Genomic DNA, 19,224 nt, shown 5'->3' with positions numbered 1-19,224 from the left:
GATTAAGTTACTGAGCTAAACCTGTAAAACTTCTATAATTTTTTGCATTATTGTAATCCTATGAAATGAGTATAAAAAGAACTGTGACCATGTGATACATTTTACAAGCATGGTGCACAAACAGGGTTTCAATTCTGGAACTCGTAGACAATGTTGACAACACAATATTCTCATAGTTTTATATGATTTTTGAAAGTCACAACAAAAAGTAATCAAGCAAATAGAAGGGAAAAGACAATGCAGCTGCATAATTTATTTATGTTGCAATGCATCCTGGGAGCCATAGATGAGTGTTGATCGGTGCACCTAAAATGCAATCCAACATGAATCAGTCTAATATCGTCATAATTGTTGAGATTTTTTTATGTCTGTCTGAACAGTACAAATTTAAAACTGGTGTGCTAAGTGTTTTTAAGTTTCTTTATATCACTGCATTTAAACACAGCTGTGATCAATAGTAGAAAATAAGTTACACATCACCACTGATGACATCAGTGAATCAAGCTATTGTTTGATAATTTTGACTTTATCAATACTTGCCCAATATAACCTGCATTTAAAGAAAAACTAATTTTAAAGTAGTAAAGGGTCAAGGGCCCAACTACATCAAAGGGTTATTTCAACAAGGGTGACTTCATACTTTATTATTGTCAATAAACATCAACATCTAAACCTTTTAAACATCTAAGGACTTTTTTTAGACACATGACAAAAAAACTCAAACTGGTTAGTAATGTATGAAACTGGTAAAGCTGTTTGTGGTGTTGTTTAATCAGAGATATTGAGAGATTTAATGTCTTTTATTTCAGTTGATTTAATCTAAGGCTGCGGTCGGAAGTCAGTAGTTCTTTTCTCTTCAGCGATTGTTTGTTAACAGCAGGTGTTCATCACTAATACTCAATCACCGCTTAATACATCAGGTAATTATCTAATTAACTTTAAATCTGCTTCAGTGTTACTTTAACAGTCTTGTCGATGGGACCATATTTTCTGAATGGTGTTAATTGTGATCACAGTTTTAGAAATAACAGATACTTTGTATTACCTTGGATCTGTCAACACAGTGGTAAGTGCAGATTCCCTACAGAGTTATGCAGGATCAGAAGTTTATTTTTCATTATTCGTATCTGTATTTTGTAAAATTATTGTTTAATCTTTTGTATTAAAACGAAGTAGTTTTTACTGTGATACTTCAGTTTTGAATGCCGTATAAAGATGTAAATGCTTATGCTTTAAAATGTAATGTATTATGAAAACCGCTTTTAAAAAAGGAAAACTTATCAACTGTTTATTATATCATAGGCTGCCAGTTAAACCTTTAAAAAGTTTTGAATTAAGGAAGCCTCTTGTGCTTAACAAGGCTGTGTTTTCTTTATGCTTCCACCTGCTCATCCATCAAAACGTATTAATCTTCGGAAATATTCAAGTTTTATACTTGAATATACTTACTGGATTTTTGGCTTTCATGAGTTGTAAGCTCGAATCAAAATTAAAGTGGTGTGTGTTTTTTTTTTTTTTTTTTTTTTTTTTTTTTTTTTTTTTTTTTTTAAATATACATGTAATGAATCTAGAAAACTTCACTTTGAAATGTTACAAAAACCCCATCAACATATTCTAATTTTGAAACCCATAAGAAGTCATTAAAGAGACCCCTAATTAGCATGTTCTTGACAATCATGACAAACTCTTCTGCCTGTTGTACTATATTTATATATATTTTTTATGTATAAAGGTGTAAGTATGTCGCATCAAATGGTAGTCATGCAGCCACAGCCTGTTCCGCTCTTTTGTGATTCTGGTCAGTGGGGGTCTGGAATCTGTGACTGTTGTGATGACGTGCCTGAATGTAAGTAAAGTTTGGAATAAAATGAAAAGTGGAATTAAATTGTCACCATTTACTAACCCTCTGGAGCAGTGGTTCCCAACCTTTTTCAACTCGTGGCCCACACAACCAGACACATGTGTTTGCATGGCCCACTGCAAAAAAATGATCTGACCCCGCTATTGTTGGGTTAATAACTTGGTTCTCAGAAGCTAGATTGTTAACTGTCTTTATTGAATGAACTGGCAATGAACCGAAAATAACTTTTTAACCGCTTTGCACAACTGCTGTTGTTCTGTAGCATATGTAAAAAAAAAAAAAAAAATATATAAGAACTTGGCGGTTTATTCTTAAACCAATCAGCGAGCTCGAATAGTGGAAGCATAGTTTAATTATTTTTTTCTTATTCACTTCTATATATGAAGTGATATTATGTTATGACTTAGACATTTTTACATATGAACAATATTATTTCTTTTAACAGTAATTTGCAGCCCACCTGCAATACCATCGCGACCCACTAGGGGACCGCGGGCCACAGGTTGAAAACCACTGTTCTGGAGTAAGATCTGTTGTAGTATTTCCTACTCTGTTTTGTTATCGCTCCGAACCATCTTAAAGTTAAAGAGACCGTTAATCCATTTAACCCCTGGCTGGGTTTTAACTTGCACCCTATGCTTTGACTTACTAGCTCAACTTTTAACATCCAGGCTACTATACTTCCAAAGCATTTAAGTGTTATGAAGCAATATAAAACACATTTATTATGATTGTGTCCCTCTCTGTGAACAGGCTGCTTGGCTTGTTGGTGTTTCTGGTGTTTCACGTGCATGAAAGCAAAGAAATATGGTGAATGTTTATGTCTCCCCCTGCTGGATTTCGGTGGTTTAATTCCACCCATAACCATGTCCATAAGGGTCTCAATGCGCCAGCGTTATGGCATTAGGGTAAGCATCGTCAATCAAAAACAGAATTTACAGCACTCTTTAGGGGTGACTAGGGCTAGTTTCTATTTCTCAACGGTTTTGAGCCGAAAGTGAATTTACTCTTGTTTATTCTTTCAAGCACCGTGGTTTTCATGTCATATTCAAACTTTTGTGAACCGTTCAATTCACATACTCTTATTTTAACTGTAGCAATCTGTCAAATTGAACCACAAAATGGGTTTCCTACTGCTATAAGCTGATGTATAATAGCCAATATATTTTGATTTGCAGGGAGACATGTGTAATGACTGCTTGGTGTCCACGTTCTGCACAGCTTGTGTTTGGTGTCAGATGTCACGAGAGATGAAAGCACGAGATCGACAGGTCACTCTTGTTGGTGCCAGGAATTTGTAATGTGTTTTGAAGCAGTTCTGCTGTTGTGTAAATAATCCTGACACACTGGCTGATATTTAAAAAGTCCTTTTTATAGCATTAAGATGCTTATGACAATTTTCAGTCAAAATCTTAGTGGAATTTGTGGTAACACAGGGATGTTGAAGTTCTTCTACGGGTATGTGTATTGTTGTATCTTTAATGTCACTCACTTCAGTTTTTAATGAGCATCACTAATCGCATGACCAGTGTGATCCGCTAAACTAGATGTGATGTTGTAGATTTGACAAGTGAATATTCTCCACATCATTTGTAAAAATATAACTTTTAAAATGCTACGGTTTTTGGCTTCAAGCATATTAAACCATTCAGAAATAAATACTGATTTCCAAAATGGCTTTGGGGAAAACTTAATTCTTAATGAATTTCACAATACTTCAGCGTTTTATTCTTGAGTAAGCGGTCCTCTAAATATATATATATATATATATATATATATATATATATATATATATATATATATATATATATTATTATTTTTTTTTTACCCAAATAAAGTCTGAGAATTTGACACCTTTTATAATTCTGCAAACTCCAGGTTGCAGTTCTGGAAAATGGTAGCGCTTGTCCCCTTATACTTTTACACCTAATTGTTCACATTCTTTAATACTTTTGCAGTTAACATCTTATTTTCTCCACCTGTTTTTCTGACCCTGCAGTCCCGGTGAGCATTTTGCTGTCCGATGGTCATGTCTTCATTTTGCATTTTCTCCATTTTGTTAGTTTTTAATATTTCTCATGGGTATTTGACTATTTTGGACGTCTGAGTTGAACCTTCTTTATTTTTAATTTATACTTATTTTTTTAATCCGTAAATGAAAACATGCCAAATAGTTCTGCACACTTCCAGCCCTCATGGACAATTATATATCACTCATAAATGATTAAGTACTAAATCAATGGTCGTTATTAAGATTTGTGAGGTTTGGAAATGGTATATTGTGCTTTTGGGGGGGACTATCAAGGTGCCTTATTATGCACGTGGTGTACTTCTAGGGTTTGGTTAGTTGCTTGTATGCATAATTTTCTGTAAGTCCATACTGCATATGCACAGTATATTTACAATACAAAATATACTTTGGGAACATTTGATTATTTAGAACTACTTTGAAAGAGCTACTTGTTCTGTGTTAATGTTGGAATTGTATGAGGAAAAACACATTAGGATCCTTTTTGTTGGATTCCTAATTTTAATAGGAATTCCAATAGAACTTTCATACTAGGCGTGTTGTCTCTGTCAAACATTTCAACAAAGAAAGGACGAGGATTTCGTGACTCCGAGATATCCCCATCCTACTCCGCCTTATGTCAAGACTCTTGTATGCTGCCCAGCTGTAATCAAGCTTACGGTTTAATCCTGGAACCAAACTAATAAATCCATAGAGAAAGCTGTAACTCTGCTCTTCAATCACAGTCCGTCTCAGAGATTACTGAAGAGGACACGGCTCATCATGTGCATCTTGAAATCATGTTTTCAGAAAATATATAAAGTGGAACCACTAAAGATGCTGCGTCACATGAGTCAGAATGAAAACGACAATAGGAAGAGGTTAAAATCCAAACTGATTAGAAAGAAAGTTGAGACTTATTAGTTGACGCACCTTGGAAGATGTCCAAGTGATTTTACATAACCTGCAAAATGCTTCAGATATTTCCTTTGGTTCTTGGCTTAGACTGTTAAATAATGGTAACAAAAGCCTCAAGTTGTGCAATGACTCTCATCATCATTTTAATAATTCTGCGTGATGTCAAGATATGAGTTTCAGTATGTTACTGGGTCCTGTCCTTAATATATTGCATTTTTCATGAGTGAGAGGCACTTATGGGAAATGTTTAATGGATGCTACTGCTATTTCTTTACCTCAGCAGGGGATGTCCAGAAGTCCTTCTAATAAAAGTTCTAACACCGCTTTCATCTGACAAAAACTGTTAAAGATGTAGCTATCTGTAAAAGATTCTGTTTCTGTTAAAGATGGCTGCATTCTCCCAATTACTGCTTTTGAATTTAACATCATAACCATTTGAAAATATTTTCAAACTTTCTGTATATATTTCTGGTTTGTTCTCTGAACTAGTTTTTATTATGCAGATTTGAATGATTGCTTTCATATAAAAGCTGTCAGTGGGGATTGTGCTTTAATATGTATTCATATTAATTACTAATGTTTCTTTCTAAATACTAATATGAATGCTTTGGGTACTTATATGTACCTTTAAGGTACTAATTATAAGTTCCTAACAAGGAGTTAATAATATTCTTTTGAAAAGCACCTTTTATCTGAGTGTACAGACATTCATGTCAACAGTTTCATGAATCCCAATATTTGCATACTATAAGCATGTCTGTATTCCTCATGCATGGAGGAATGCAATCTAGTTCTCTACCATGTTGTGTGCTTTTTTTTTTTTTTTTTTTTTTAAGTGTAATGCTTAAAAGATGCTGCCGTGAACCGGTCTAACAGGTTAAGGGGGTTTCCTTTAGAGCCAATGTGGTGAATTTTTTTTTTTTTTTTTTTTTTTTTTCTTTTTCATTTGGTGTGGTCACCAGGCAATTCTGTGATCACAGATTTAGAAACCACAGGTACTTTGCATTACATTGGAGCCGTCAAGACAGAGGTGAGTGAAGATTTCCTACACCGATATCAGGATCATAAGATATTTTTATTATTCTTATCTGTGAATGTTTAAGATTATTTAACCTTTTGGACTTGAATAGTTTTTACTGTGACACGTGTGTTCTGAATGCCATATAAAGTTGTAAACACTTTAAGATGCACGCAATCTTTTATATGAAGAAATCATCTGATTAAAAAGTATTAAATTCATAATTTTGATATTATTATACATTTTTATTTAAATTAAAAAAAAAACTTTATGTATATGCTTCCAGTCAAAACTTTGGAATAATTTTTTAAGAAGTCTCTCATGCTCAACAAGGTTGCATTTATTTGATAAATACAGCAAAAACAGTAATATTGTGAAATACAATAACAATTTAGAATGACTTCAGAATAATGCATTTTCTATTTTAATATATTTATTATATTTAATATTTTTTTTAATGTGGTGCAAAGCTTAATTTTCAGCAGCCAGAACTCAGTGTCACGTGATCCTCCAAAAAATAATTGTAATATGCTGATTTGCAGCCCATGAAACATTTCTTAATTTCAATATTGAAAAAAAAATGCTGCTTAATATTTTCATGGGAATTGTTGTTACATCATTGAAACGTTTGTGGTAACTTTTTTTTTAAGCAGCATGGCAATAAAGACATTTAAAATGTCACAAAATATGTCTATTTCAAACCTTTTGAAAAAGATATAAATATTAAGCAGTAGTAGCCCATATATGGTAGTGCATGAATATAAGAAATCATTTGAATGTTTGTGATGCTGAAATCATATTCTCTGTTGTGTAGGTGTAAACATGTCGAATTCAATGGTAGTCATGCAGCCCCAGCCTGTTATGGTCTCCAGAGATTCAGATCAGTGGGGGTCTGGTATCTGTGACTGTTGCAATGACGTTCCTGAATGTAAGTAAAGTTTGTATGAAATAAAAAAAACAAGTGAGGAAGAAAAAATTATTGACTCACCCTCATTCCATTCCAAACCTGTATGACTTATTTCGTCAGTGAAACTCAAAAGATATTTCGAGTGGTATTTGCTAATTAGTGCGGTCATAGATCAGAACCAGAGACAGCTCCCCCTGAAGCGTCCTGCACTTAACCCCGGGATGATGCTTTGACTTACCTGCTCAGTGCTCACATCTTTAACACCCAGACTATTGCAGCACTTAACAGTTTAAATTGTGTCATAAATCCCTGAAAAGCATTATATCAATATTATTATTACGTCCCTCTCTGTGAACAGGTTGCTTTGCTTACTGGTGTTTCTCGTGTTTCACATGCATAATAGCAAAGGAATACGGTGAGTGTTTATGTCTCCCCCTTTTGGATGTCTGTGGCATCGTCCCACCTATAACAATGTCCATAAGGGTCTCAATGCGCCAGCGTTATGGCATTGAGGTAAGAATCATTAATCAAAAATAGAATTTACTTCATTTACTTCACCTTTAAGAATGAGCCGTGCTAGCTGTCACATGTAGGCTACTGTATAACAAGAAAGTTATAGGCCAAAAGTGAAATTAGCCTACACAAATTTTTATTTTTAGTGATTTTAATAAACCTATTCAAACATGTCTTCATTTAGAATGATACAGCAAATTATATTTTCCCCATAGCTTTTGGTTAATGTGTAACGAAAAAAAAAAAAGCACATTATTTTAATTGTGACAATATGTCATACATGTTTTAAATGAGTAGGGTGATGTGTATAGCTAATATATTGTTGTGTTGATTTGCAGGGAGACATGTGTAATGACTGCTTGGTGGCCACATTCTGCAGAGCTTGTGTTTGGTGTCAGATGTCACGAGAGATGAAAGCACGAGATCTACAGGTCACTCTTGTTGGTGCAAGGAATTTGTAATGTGTTTTGAAGCAGCTGTGGTGTTGTGTAAATAATCCTGACACACGGCTGATATTTAAAAAGTCCTTTTTATAGCATTAAGATGAGTAAAACTGCAGATGCAAATAAAAAAACAGCAGATCTGACTAGTAAGATAAGAATAGTTACTAGTAGTGATTACAAAAGGTACTAGTGCCTAATGAATAACTATATTACTAATATTAATACCTTTTGGCCTTCATTTCAAATAAAGAAAATGTTGAAAATGTCTGAAAACCAAGGTTTGGATTGTTGGGTGCCCTGTACAGAACATAAGTGTGAAAAACATTCAGTGTCTGCAGCACCAGTGTGCCCTGAACAGAACATAAATGTAAAAACATTCAGTGTCTGTAGCACCAGTGTGCCCTGAACAGAACATAAATGTAAGAACATTCAGTGTCTGTAGCACCAGTGTGCCCTGTACAGAACACAAATGTAAGAACATTCAGTGTCTGTAGCACCAGTGTGCCCTGTACAGAACACAAATGTAAGAACATTCAGTGTCTGTAGCACCAGTGTGCCCTGTACAGAACACAAATGTAAGAACATTCAGTGTCTGTAGCACCAGTGTGCCCTGTACAGAACACAAATGTAAAAACATTCAGTGTCTGTAGCACCAGTGTGCCCTGTACAGAACACAAATGTAAGAACATTCAGTGTCTGTAGCACCAGTGTGCCCTGTACAGAACACAAATGTAAGAACATTCAGTGTCTGTAGCACCAGTGTGCCCTGTACAGAACACAAATGTAAAAACATTCAGTGTCTGTAGCACCAGTGTGCCCTGTACAGAACACAAGTGTAAGAACATTCAGTGTCTGTAGCACCAGTGTGCCCTGTACAGAACACAAGTGTAAGAACATTTAGTGTCTGTAGCACCAGTGTGCCCTGTACAGAACACAAGTGTAAGAACATTCAGTGTCTGTAGCACCAGTGTGCCCTGTACAGAACACAAGTGTAAGAACATTCAGTGTCTGTAGCACCAGTGTGCCCTGTACAGAACACAAGTGTAAGAACATTCAGTGTCTGTAGCACCAGTGTGCCCTGAACAGAACACAAATGTAAAAACATTCAGTGTCTGTAGCACCAGTGTGCCCTGTACAGAACACAAGTGTAAAAACATTCAGTGTCTGTAGCACCAGTGTGCCCTGTACAGAACACAAGTGTAAAAACATTCAGTGTCTGTAGCACCAGTGTGCCCTGTACAGAACACAAATGTAAAAACATTCAGTGTCTGTAGCACCAGTGTGCCCTGTACAGAATATTAATCTGTTTGCAGCACCAGTGTGCCCTGTACAGAATATTAATGTAAAAACATTCCGCGTCTGTAGCACCAGTGCTATATGAAACATAAAGATAACATACAGCTCGTGTATGAAATTTTTTGTTTTTACTGGAGGAAAAATAGGAAAATAACAGCTAATAAAATTGGTGTATTATCTCCATCCCCGTCACTCGAAGACCAACAAACACATTAAGCTATTATATTTATGAAATTACAGTTAAAAAACTGACAAAAATTCATTTTCTATGTGCTTGTGTACAAAAATTTTCTATTTTCTATTTGGTTTTCTTAAAAAAGTACATCCATTTCCTTGTTTCGGTTTCCTGTTTAATCTCTCCTATATGTTGCTGGCTCATTAATATTCAACATAAATTACCATACTGGGCAGAAATGCTAATTTAAAAAGTACTAGGATCTATTAAGTCCAGGATATCTCTGGTCTTTGACACAGAGCTCTGTGAACAGCCAGCCTCTTTTGCAATGACCTTTTGTGTCTTGCCCTCCTTGTGCAAGGTGTCAATGGTCGTCTTTTGGACAACTGTCAAGTCAGCAGTCTTACCCATGATTTTGTAGCCTACAGAACTAGACTGAGAGACCTTTTAAAGGCCTTTGCAGGTGTTTTGAGTTAATTAACTGATTAGAGTGTGGCACCAGGTGTCTTCAATATTGAACCTTTCACAATATTCTAATTTTCTGAGATACTGAATTTGGGATTTTCGTTAGTTGTCAGTCATTAACATCAAAATTCAAAGAAATAAACATTTGAAATATATCAGTCTGTGTAATGAATTAATATAATATATAAGTTTCACTTTTTGAATGAAATTAGTGAAATAAGAAAACTTTTTGATGATATTATATGACCAGCACATGTATATATAATTGTATTATATGTTGTGCTCTTTGTGTTGATATTACAGTTAAAGGCTTTTCATGTTATCTGGTATCTCACAAATCCGTATATCAGTTGACAAATTTAGCTGCCTCCAGTTTACATGTAATTTTTTTTTTATGTTGATTAAAATTCTATTTATTGATCTTGGATTGTTTTATTTATTTATATCTTATTTTGTTACAAATGGGGCCCTATCATTTAATATTATTTGTAATTGGAGTAAATGAAAGTAAATGTAGAACGGTGCCATAAATGGTTGGTTTGAAATCTCTGGTTAGAATACAAGGAGTGAGAGGAGGAGAGATTCCATCACATCCATTCATGATAAATCAGACAGCACAACACCTTTTTTCCTTTGCATACTTTACTGAATATGATTTCAGGTTTAACTGCATATGTTCTATGGTTCAGTAAACATTTTTCTTTTGTTTGTTTGTTTTCAGTATAGTTAAATCTTGCACACATAAGTTTGCTTTTACTTCCTTTTGACAAAAGGCTGGAGCAGTTGCACTAAGAATAAGTAAGCCATTTATTATTGCTTCTCTCTTTTTTCAGCAGTTAAACCAAATGTATAAGTTACATTCTGTCTTTTTAAAATTTGACAAGGGTTTTTTCAAAACGTTTTTTCAAATTCTATTTGTGTACACTGGTAATTAGTCAATGTTCTTTTTGTAAATTAATTTGCAAACTTGAACACAACATGATGTCATGCTATTGCTATTATTGGATGCACTCTAAATATGAAATATGGGTGAAATAAATAATAAAGAAGAAGAAGAGTTTATTCACATTTTTACACATACATATATTCATATAAACTTAAGATGAGCATGCATGTGAACTGGCCCCCAAAGAAGCTATCTAAAGCTTATAATAGGGGGCCATGACAAGCCAGGAGAGAAAGAAAAAAGAAATTACAAAAAAAGGTGTGGCCTACATATAATACATTTCATACATCACATTCATACAACAAAAGGAAGGAGATCCCATTTAACAGATACAATTTTGTTTAACAGTTTACCTTGAGGTTGAGAAATTTATACTGAAATACATGCAGAGTGAGAAACAGTATGTACATCAGAAAGATGTATACAAGTTTAGTAATTGTTTCTTGAGGTTTTGTTTAAAAGAAGAAATAAAGCTTGAGGTTTTCAGACTTTCATCCAGCTCATTCCAGATCCGCGGTCCCCGGCACACTACACTCATACCAGTGCTTTTTAATCTCCATTTTTACCAGTAATGATATGCATGTTTCTAGTGAGGTAAGTGTGCCGGGGATAGTGGATTGGAACAAGTTCACATAGTCTGTTATTCAAACCAAAGACCACCTGATACATAGTACATGCATTGTGAAATATATTATATTCAGTTAGTCTTAAAAGACCATACCTAAAAAAAATAGAGCGAGTTGGAGCATTGAAATCAGACCATGATATGGCACGAATTATTTTTTTTTGTAGAATTTCGAATTTTTTTAGGTGAGTAGAATAAGTATTGCACCATATAATATTGCCGTAATTTAAATGTGGTTTAAAGAGGGTTTTATAAAGAATTAGTAGTAAATATGAAATATGAAAACCTTCACAACAAACTGTAAATCTGTAAGTCTAATGAATATGAAAGAAGTTTTAGTTTAAGAACACAGAGAATATAGTACATAAAATATGGAATAATTATAAACAAATTATTTTTATTGTAGGGTTACAATTAAAACATTTATTTTTTATTTTATTTTTTTATGCAGCATTTTTAATGCTGTAATTTAAGATTCTTTGGAATAAAAATGATCAATTAAAGATTATTCTGGGCATCACAAGAATAATCCAGTAAAAGTTATGAATTCATTTGGAAATTTGTGGATAGATAAATAGATTACAGTTATATCTTTTGTTGTTATTATCTTTGCTGTACATACACTCACCATCCTCACGAGCCCAACTGTTTTTCTTTTCTTTTTTTTCTTTTTTTAATGCAGCGTAGTTAGTTTGTAGGCATCATTGCAACTATACACCAGGCTAAGGGTATTATTATTATTTTGTACTGTTTTTGAACAATTCAAAATGTAAGTGCATAACATATTCTGTAGTAGGTAACTTTTGTAAAAATACATTTTTTTTTACATATTTGTTAAACCTGTCATTATGTCCTGACAGTAGAATATGAGACAGATAATCTGTGAAAAAATCAAGCTCCTCTGGCTCCTCCCAGTGGTCCTATTGCCATTTGCAATTACTGACCGCTCCCGGTAAGAAAACAACCAATCAGAGCTGCGGTCCGTAACTTTGTTTGTGTTCAAAATGTAGAAAAATGTTTATAATAAGCGAGTACACCATGAATCCATTTCCCAAACCGTGTTTTTAGCTTGCCCTGAATCACTAAAGTGCACCTATAATAAGTGTTTATATTCGGATTTTTAAAGATTGTTTCGGGGGTACCGCGGCGGAGTAACCCAGTACCTTTGTGATTCTTCATAGGCATAAACAGAGAAGAGTAGTTCCGGCTAAGATGTTCTTCCGCAAGATGCAAGCAGTTCTGTTTATTTACAGCTAGAGCGTCAAAAGTTACCAACTGCAGCTTTAACTTGTGGAAAGAACACTAGTTTTTGAACACATTGCAAGCAACTAAAGATTTCTGGATCTAAGCTGATTTACTTCAACTTGTTAAAACATGCTCCATCAACAGTTTTTCCTGAAATGTCGTCCACTGCAATGCATGCATGGTTTTGAATTATAGCTAAAAAATGAATCTGCATGACATTAGAATTTAATATATCAGATAACAAATCACCAGGATCAGTGAAACTTTAACATTTCTGTCATATTTCCATATCAGTAAGATCAAATCATTATGATGACTGTAGTTGTTCAGCAGCCTCTTGGCAAGGCTGGGACAGAAGCGTGGAATTCAGGAATATGTGACTGTTGCGAGGACTTGAGTTCTTGTAAGTATATTTAAAGTAGGGATGCACCGAATCCAGATTTTTGGGGTTCGGTCGAATACCGAATCCACTGTTTAATAAGATTCGGCCGGATCCGAAACCGAATACCAAATCCTACTCGCATCCTTATTCCATTAACACAGTAAAACACATTAATGAAGTAAACAACGTCCACAGCAATGTATTTTTCATTTTATTTTATTTTAAATGTAAACATTATGCCAGGATGACAAGTGAGAAAAACTTTTTTGACAATTACCAAGCTTATGCTTACCCAAGTAAACAACCAAAACCTTTCAATAAAAGTGCAGCAACGCAAAGAAAAGTGTTTTTCTTTTCTTTTTAAAAATCTGAATATGTTTGATGACTTAACTGAAATTAATGTAATTGAACATTAACTCAATAAACATGGATAGTAGGCTGTTTAGTTTCCGTTTATAATAGGCTACGATTAGAACAGTAGCCAAATATTACGAAAAATATTACGGAAGATCACACACACATTTCCTGCATCATAATTAAATTAACGTAAAACCTCTAATCTTTCACATGAAATGAGAGTTTAATTAGAATAAAAAAACAAGACGCACTGCATTAACAGTTGACAGCCGGTTGCGAGTGTGGGAACTAATGTCCCCAGCAGTACTGAAAAGTCTTTCACTGGGCACAGAGGTAGATTTTTGCCAGAATTGGAAACCATTGCCGGTTTGTCTTCCACCACTGAAGAGGATCCTCTCTAAGAGGAATCAAAGGCGCACCTAAAAAATTATCTCCACGTCAGCACCTTATGCGACTGGCTGGCTCTGTATTGCTACGGTATAAATCGTCCCAGCCGCTCAAGATTCCTGTACAGTTAATTTAGAGCGAACTGTAGGGGCTGTGTTCCTCCTCATATAAACACCTTCACGCAATCAACGGCTGCGTGACGTCGACCAGCTGAGCACAAGCCTAGGGTTCGGTGAAAAAACAAACTAAGGTTTGGCCGAAACCGAACCCCGTCAAAAAGCCCAGTATTCGGCCGAATTCGAATCTAAATGCCTTTCCATTTTTACAAAATTACATGCAAATAATATCACATTATGTGCATTTTTGTCCTCAGGCTGCTATGTGTACTGTTGCTTTCTTTGCGTTACTTGCAGCACCACTGGAGAGTTTGGGGAGAGCACCTGTCTGCCTCTGCTTGACATATTCGGCCCAGCTCTAATGGCTGTGTTTGGAATTAGAGTATGCGTTCCGTCTTTGGGTCTGGCAATGAGGGTGGTAGTTCACTACAAACAACAAATTGGGGTGAGTTTTTATTTCTGTCCCTCTACCGATACAAGAAAGAGGGCCGCAAAACAATCATTTGTTTGTATGTGTTGCTACAGGGCAGTCTCTGTGAGGACATCATGGTGTCTTGCTGTTGTATCTGGTGTTCTTGGTGTCAGATGAGTAGATAAATTAAAGCATGCAAAAAAAGTCATCAAAGTAGTGCAAAGAAATCCCATGATGCAGTCGGTTCCAATGGCAGTTAACCGTTATGCAGCACCCAACAGTGATTGGTGCCGCACCGGTCCTGCAGTCCAGATGGCACCAATTAAGACAGTTGATATGTTGAAGTTCACCACAGGTCTTCCACATGTATCTTGCTTAAAAAATATCAAAAGGGATCCATAGAGTAACAGCTATCCAGTTTAATCAATATAATTTTTTCTGAGTGAATGGCTTGGGTGCACTTGGAAAATGTGTTTATATTGTATACTTTAAATTAGTTAATATTTGTATTTGTTTTCCTTGTTTGGTTTAGCTAAAAACTGAGCAAACTTTTTTAAATGTCTGATGAACTGTTTACAGGAATACAGTATTGTTCAAAATAATAGCAGTACAATGTGACTAACCAGAATAATCAAGGTTTTTCGTATATTTTTTTATTGCTACGTGGCAAACAAGTTACCAGTAGGTTCAGTAGATTCTCAGAAAACAAATGAGACCCAGCATTCATGATATGCACGCTCTTAAGGCTGTGCAATTGGGCAATTAGTTGAATTAGTTGAAAGGGGTGTGTTCAAAAAAATAGCAGTGTGGCATTCAATCACTGAGGTCATCAATTTTGTGAAGAAACAGGTGTGAATCAGGTGGCCCCTATTTAAGGATGAAGCCAACACTTGTTGAACATGCATTTGAAAGCTGAGGAAAATGGGTCGTTCAAGACATTGTTCAGAAGAACAGCGTACTTTGATTAAAAAGTTGATTAGAGAGGGGAAAACCTATAAAGAGGTGCAAAAAATGATAGGCTGTTCAGCTAAAATGATCTCCAATGCCTTAAAATGGAGAGCAAAACCAGAGAGACGTGGAAGAAAACGGAAGACAACCATCAAAATGGATAGAAGAATAACCAGAATGGCAAAGGCTCAGCCAATGATCACCTCCAGGATGATCAAAGACAGTCTGGAGTTACCTGTAAGTACTGTGACAGTTAGAAGACGTCTGTGTGAAGCTAATCTATTTTCAAGAATCCCCCGCAAAGTCCCTCTGTTAAAAAAAGGCATGTGCAGAAGAGGTTACAATTTGCCAAAGAACACATCAACTGGCCTAAAGAGAAATGGATGAACATTTTGTGGACTGATGAGAGTAAAATTGTTCTTTTTGGGTCCAAGGGCCACAGGCAGTTTGTGAGACGACCCCCAAACTCTGAATTCAAGCCACAGTACACAGTGAAGACAGTGAAGCATGGAGGTGCAAGCATCATGATATGGGCATGTTTCTCCTACTATGGTGTTGGGCCTATTTATCGCATACCAGGGATCATGGATCAGTTTGCATATGTTAAAATACTTGAAGAGGTCATGTTGCCCTATGCTGAAGAGGACATGCCCTTGAAATGGTTGTCAACCATGGTCAACAAGACAATGACCCAAAACACACTAGTAAACGGGCAAAGTCTTGGTTCCAAACCAACAAAATTAATGTTATGGAGTGGCCAGCCCAATCTCCAGACCTTAATCCAATTGAGAACTTGTGGGGTGATATCAAAAATGCTGTTTCTGAAGCAAAACCAAGAAATGTGAATGAATTGTGGAATGTTGTTAAAGAATCATGGAGTGGAATAACAGCTGAGAGGTGCCACAAGTTGGTTGACTCCATGCCACCCAGATGTCAAGCAGTTTTAAAAAACTGTGGTCATACAACTAAATATTAGTTTAGTGATTCACAGGATTGCTAAATCCCAGAAAAAAAAAAAATGTTTGTACAAAATAGTTTTAAGTTTGTACAGTCAAAGGTAGACACTGCTATTTTTTTGAACACACCCCTTTCAACTAATTGCCCAATTGCACAGCCTTAAGAGCGTGCATATCATGAATGCTGGGTCTTGTTTGTTTTCTGACAATCTACTGAACCTACTGGTAACTTGTTTGCCACGTAGCAATAAAAAATATACTAAAAACCTTGATTATTCTGGTTAGTCACATTGTACTGCTATTATTTTGAACAATACTGTAAATAGATAAACTGCAGTGTTCTTCAAAAATGGAAATAGATGACATTTGTCAAACACTTTAGCATTTACTTGTAACTGAAGTGGTTGTATGGAGTATACAGACAAAATACATTACAATTAATATGTGTATGTGTTTCCAGATCAACATTTAATAACTTCATAGAACAGTTCATTTTGCATATTATGGTACGCTGGTGGACTTTGGCTTAATAACCAAATAGAAGAGTTATGTTCAAGATGGAAGCTAATCTCTCTTTGTTCGGAGTTGACATACAATGCTCATTAAATGTTAATTAAAAATAATTTATTGTTATTAGATTATTCTTATTGTTATGGTCCCTGGTCTACGTCAGGGAAGTAACATAAACAACACAACACTGTGTGGTGGGGGGGGCGTGGTTTCGCGAAATCTGCAGTGGAAGAGAGAATCGGGAGACGAATGTGAGTGGTTTGGGCGGAAACAATCAACACCTGTCTCTTGTTTCAGTAATTGGCATGGAGAGAGTTTAAAACGCCAGGAGAGACAGAAGCAATCGAGAGGGAGACGGACTGCTGACCACCAGAAGGAGTCAACCGGAAGCGTTTCTCGATAGAGTTGGCGAGTGTCAGAATAAAAGTTGCCATTGGTGTTTGTAAAGATAAATATTGTCAGCAGTCCATCCGACCCCTTGTCCTCTTCCTTTCCTCGTAAGAACTCACTAAACTTGTGCCAAAACCCGGGAAAGGAAAGAGTGACACCGCCATGCAGAGCCCGTCCTCCACGCCATTTGGGGACGTCATCGCATCCCTCGCGGCCCTGCACCAGAATAGCTACCGGTGGCGAACCTCCTGGTCTTCAATGACTAAAAGAGGGCCATCATTCAGCGTGTTGGCTGGTCCTCAGAGCAACATCGCCAGCTGTTCCGTTCACTGGACCTGGGGGAATCCGGTTGGCCCTTCGCGATGGCCCAGCAGCTCCGGGACTCCTGCCGCAAGTGGCTACTCACTGAGGGAAGTGACGTGGAACGCATAATTGACCTCGTGGTGCTGGAGCAGTTCATCGCTCAGCTTCCAAAGAAAACAGCCAAGTGCGTCCAGTGCAACCGTCCCACGTCACGGTCCCGGATGTCCCACAGGCCACCCCCGGTCAGGCAGGAGAGTACCAAATACCTGTGAGTATCAAGGGGGGTACATATCCGGCCTAGGTGGATTCAGGATGTAACCAAACCTCAATCCATCAAAGCCTGATTCAACCGGGGGAATTGGGTAGCCCCCTGTTGAATCCATGAGGTTAAGGTGCGGTATGCACACAGGGATGTGTTGGATTATCCGGTAGTCCCAATTATTATTTATTTCAGGGGTCAAAAGCATAGTGTGGAGGTAGCAGTTAGTCTAATTCTGGGAACGAATTGGCCCGCGTTTTACTGTTTTATTGGGATCGTTATGTGCGGATGCCTCTTGGGGAAATAAGGCATGGAAGAGGACTGCGCAGGTGCAGGTGGGAGAAACTGAGCCAGGACCGCTGGGTTCTGCTTCAGGGGAACCTATCCGTATTTTCCCATTTTAAGAGATCGGTTGTATCGAGTGACCCAAGACGCTCTGACAAAAGTAAATACAACACAGTTGTTGATTCTGTTGATTTTCATGCGGCTCATTCTAATCCTATGGCGGGTCATTTGGGACAGGCAGCAACACTGAATTGCCTCATGACCCGTTTCTTTCGGCCTGGCATTCATGACAACGTGTGCAGGTGGTGCGCGTCTTGTCCGGAATGTCAGTTGGTGAATCTACCGGCCGCCCCAAAAGCGCCTTTGCGCCCCCTTCCCTTTATGCAGGTCCCTTTTGAGATAATTGGTATGGATCTCATCGGGCCATTAGAGCAATCTTCACGGGGACATCACTTTGCATTAGTCATAGTTGACTATGCAACACGATATCCTGAAGCAGTGGCCCTCCGCAACATTTCCGCTAAGAGTGTTGTGGATGCCCTGTTTCATCTAATCTCCCAGGTGGGGGTTCTGAAAGAGATCCTCACCGATTAGGGCAAGGAGTTTATGTCACGTACACTATGCAAACTGTACAGATTATTGGCCATCAAATCAATTCGAACTAGTGTCTATCACCAACAGACCGACGGCCTGGTTGTACGATTTAATCGTACGCTTAAATCCATGATCTGGAAATTCGTTCAAGAAGACGCCAAGAATTGGGATAAGTGAGAGAGGTTCCACAAGCCTCCACTTGGTTTTCCCCCTTTGAGCTTCTCTACGGATGCCAGCCTTGAGGGGTGCTGGATGTTCTGAGAGAAACTTGGGAGGAGCGGCCATCTCAGGGCAAAAACGAAATTCAGTATGTGCTGGACTTGAGAACAAAACTCCACACTTTGGGGTGGCTATTAATGGAGAATTTGTTACAAGCCCAGGACGGCCAGAGCTAGCTGTATAACTGGGGAACTAGATTGTGCAAATTTGCACCGGGAGAGAAAGTACTTGTATTACTCCCAACATCGAGCTCTAAGTTAATGGCTAAGTGGCAGGGACCGTTTGAGTTTGCACGACAAGTCAGAGATCTCGATTATGAGGTAATACGGTTATTAGTGAGACTTAGAAGGACTGTATATTGAGATATATCGCCGAGACCTATTTTGTGTAGTGATCACTCTCGGGTGCCGGTCAGGACACAGGAACCAGACCAATTGCTGAATTTAGGTTATTTAATGAACAGTTGAGTAGGCATGGGCAAACAATCTAGCAGTTGGCTTTATAACATTTCCGTCTCTGTGTATGTGTGGTTCTGGAATTAAAGAAATAACAAAAAATAAATAACATATAAATAGAGTATCCATATACATACATTCAATAACTAAACAGTAACTAAACTGTAATGTGTGTAATTACAAGCATCGTCACAGAAATAATGAAGGCCATTAAACATAGTCACATGTACA

The 19,224-nt window shown here is 37.0% G+C and overlaps 1 protein-coding gene and 1 long non-coding RNA gene across 3 annotated transcripts; both read left to right on the top strand.

The window, feature by feature from the left end:
• Positions 1 to 954: 954 nt before the first annotated feature.
• On the top strand, positions 955 to 7,701 carry LOC127965945 (cornifelin homolog B). Of its 2 annotated transcripts, none has more exons than XM_052566670.1 (4): positions 955 to 1,066; positions 1,733 to 1,846; positions 2,615 to 2,769; positions 7,564 to 7,701. In XM_052566670.1, exons 1-4 carry the CDS (start codon positions 976 to 978, stop codon positions 7,684 to 7,686), a joined length of 483 nt encoding a protein of 160 aa, XP_052422630.1. In that variant the 5' UTR covers positions 955 to 975; the 3' UTR covers positions 7,687 to 7,701. The 2 variants fall into 2 exon arrangements, with proteins under 2 accessions (XP_052422630.1, XP_052422629.1); XM_052566669.1 differs by lacking the exon at positions 7,564 to 7,701 and adding an exon at positions 3,040 to 3,535.
• Positions 5,728 to 7,239, top strand: LOC127965947 (uncharacterized). Its single transcript, XR_008155513.1, has 3 exons — positions 5,728 to 5,817; positions 6,620 to 6,733; positions 7,071 to 7,239. It is a non-coding gene; the product is annotated as an uncharacterized LOC127965947 (long non-coding RNA).
• Positions 7,702 to 19,224: the final 11,523 nt, after the last annotated feature.

The sequence above is a fragment of the Carassius gibelio genome, chromosome B10, assembly GCF_023724105.1.
Source record: "Carassius gibelio isolate Cgi1373 ecotype wild population from Czech Republic chromosome B10, carGib1.2-hapl.c, whole genome shotgun sequence".
NCBI lineage: Eukaryota > Metazoa > Chordata > Actinopteri > Cypriniformes > Cyprinidae > Carassius > Carassius gibelio.
The sequence above is the reverse complement of the archived record's forward strand: the minus strand, read 5'-3'. Positions and strand labels throughout refer to the sequence as shown.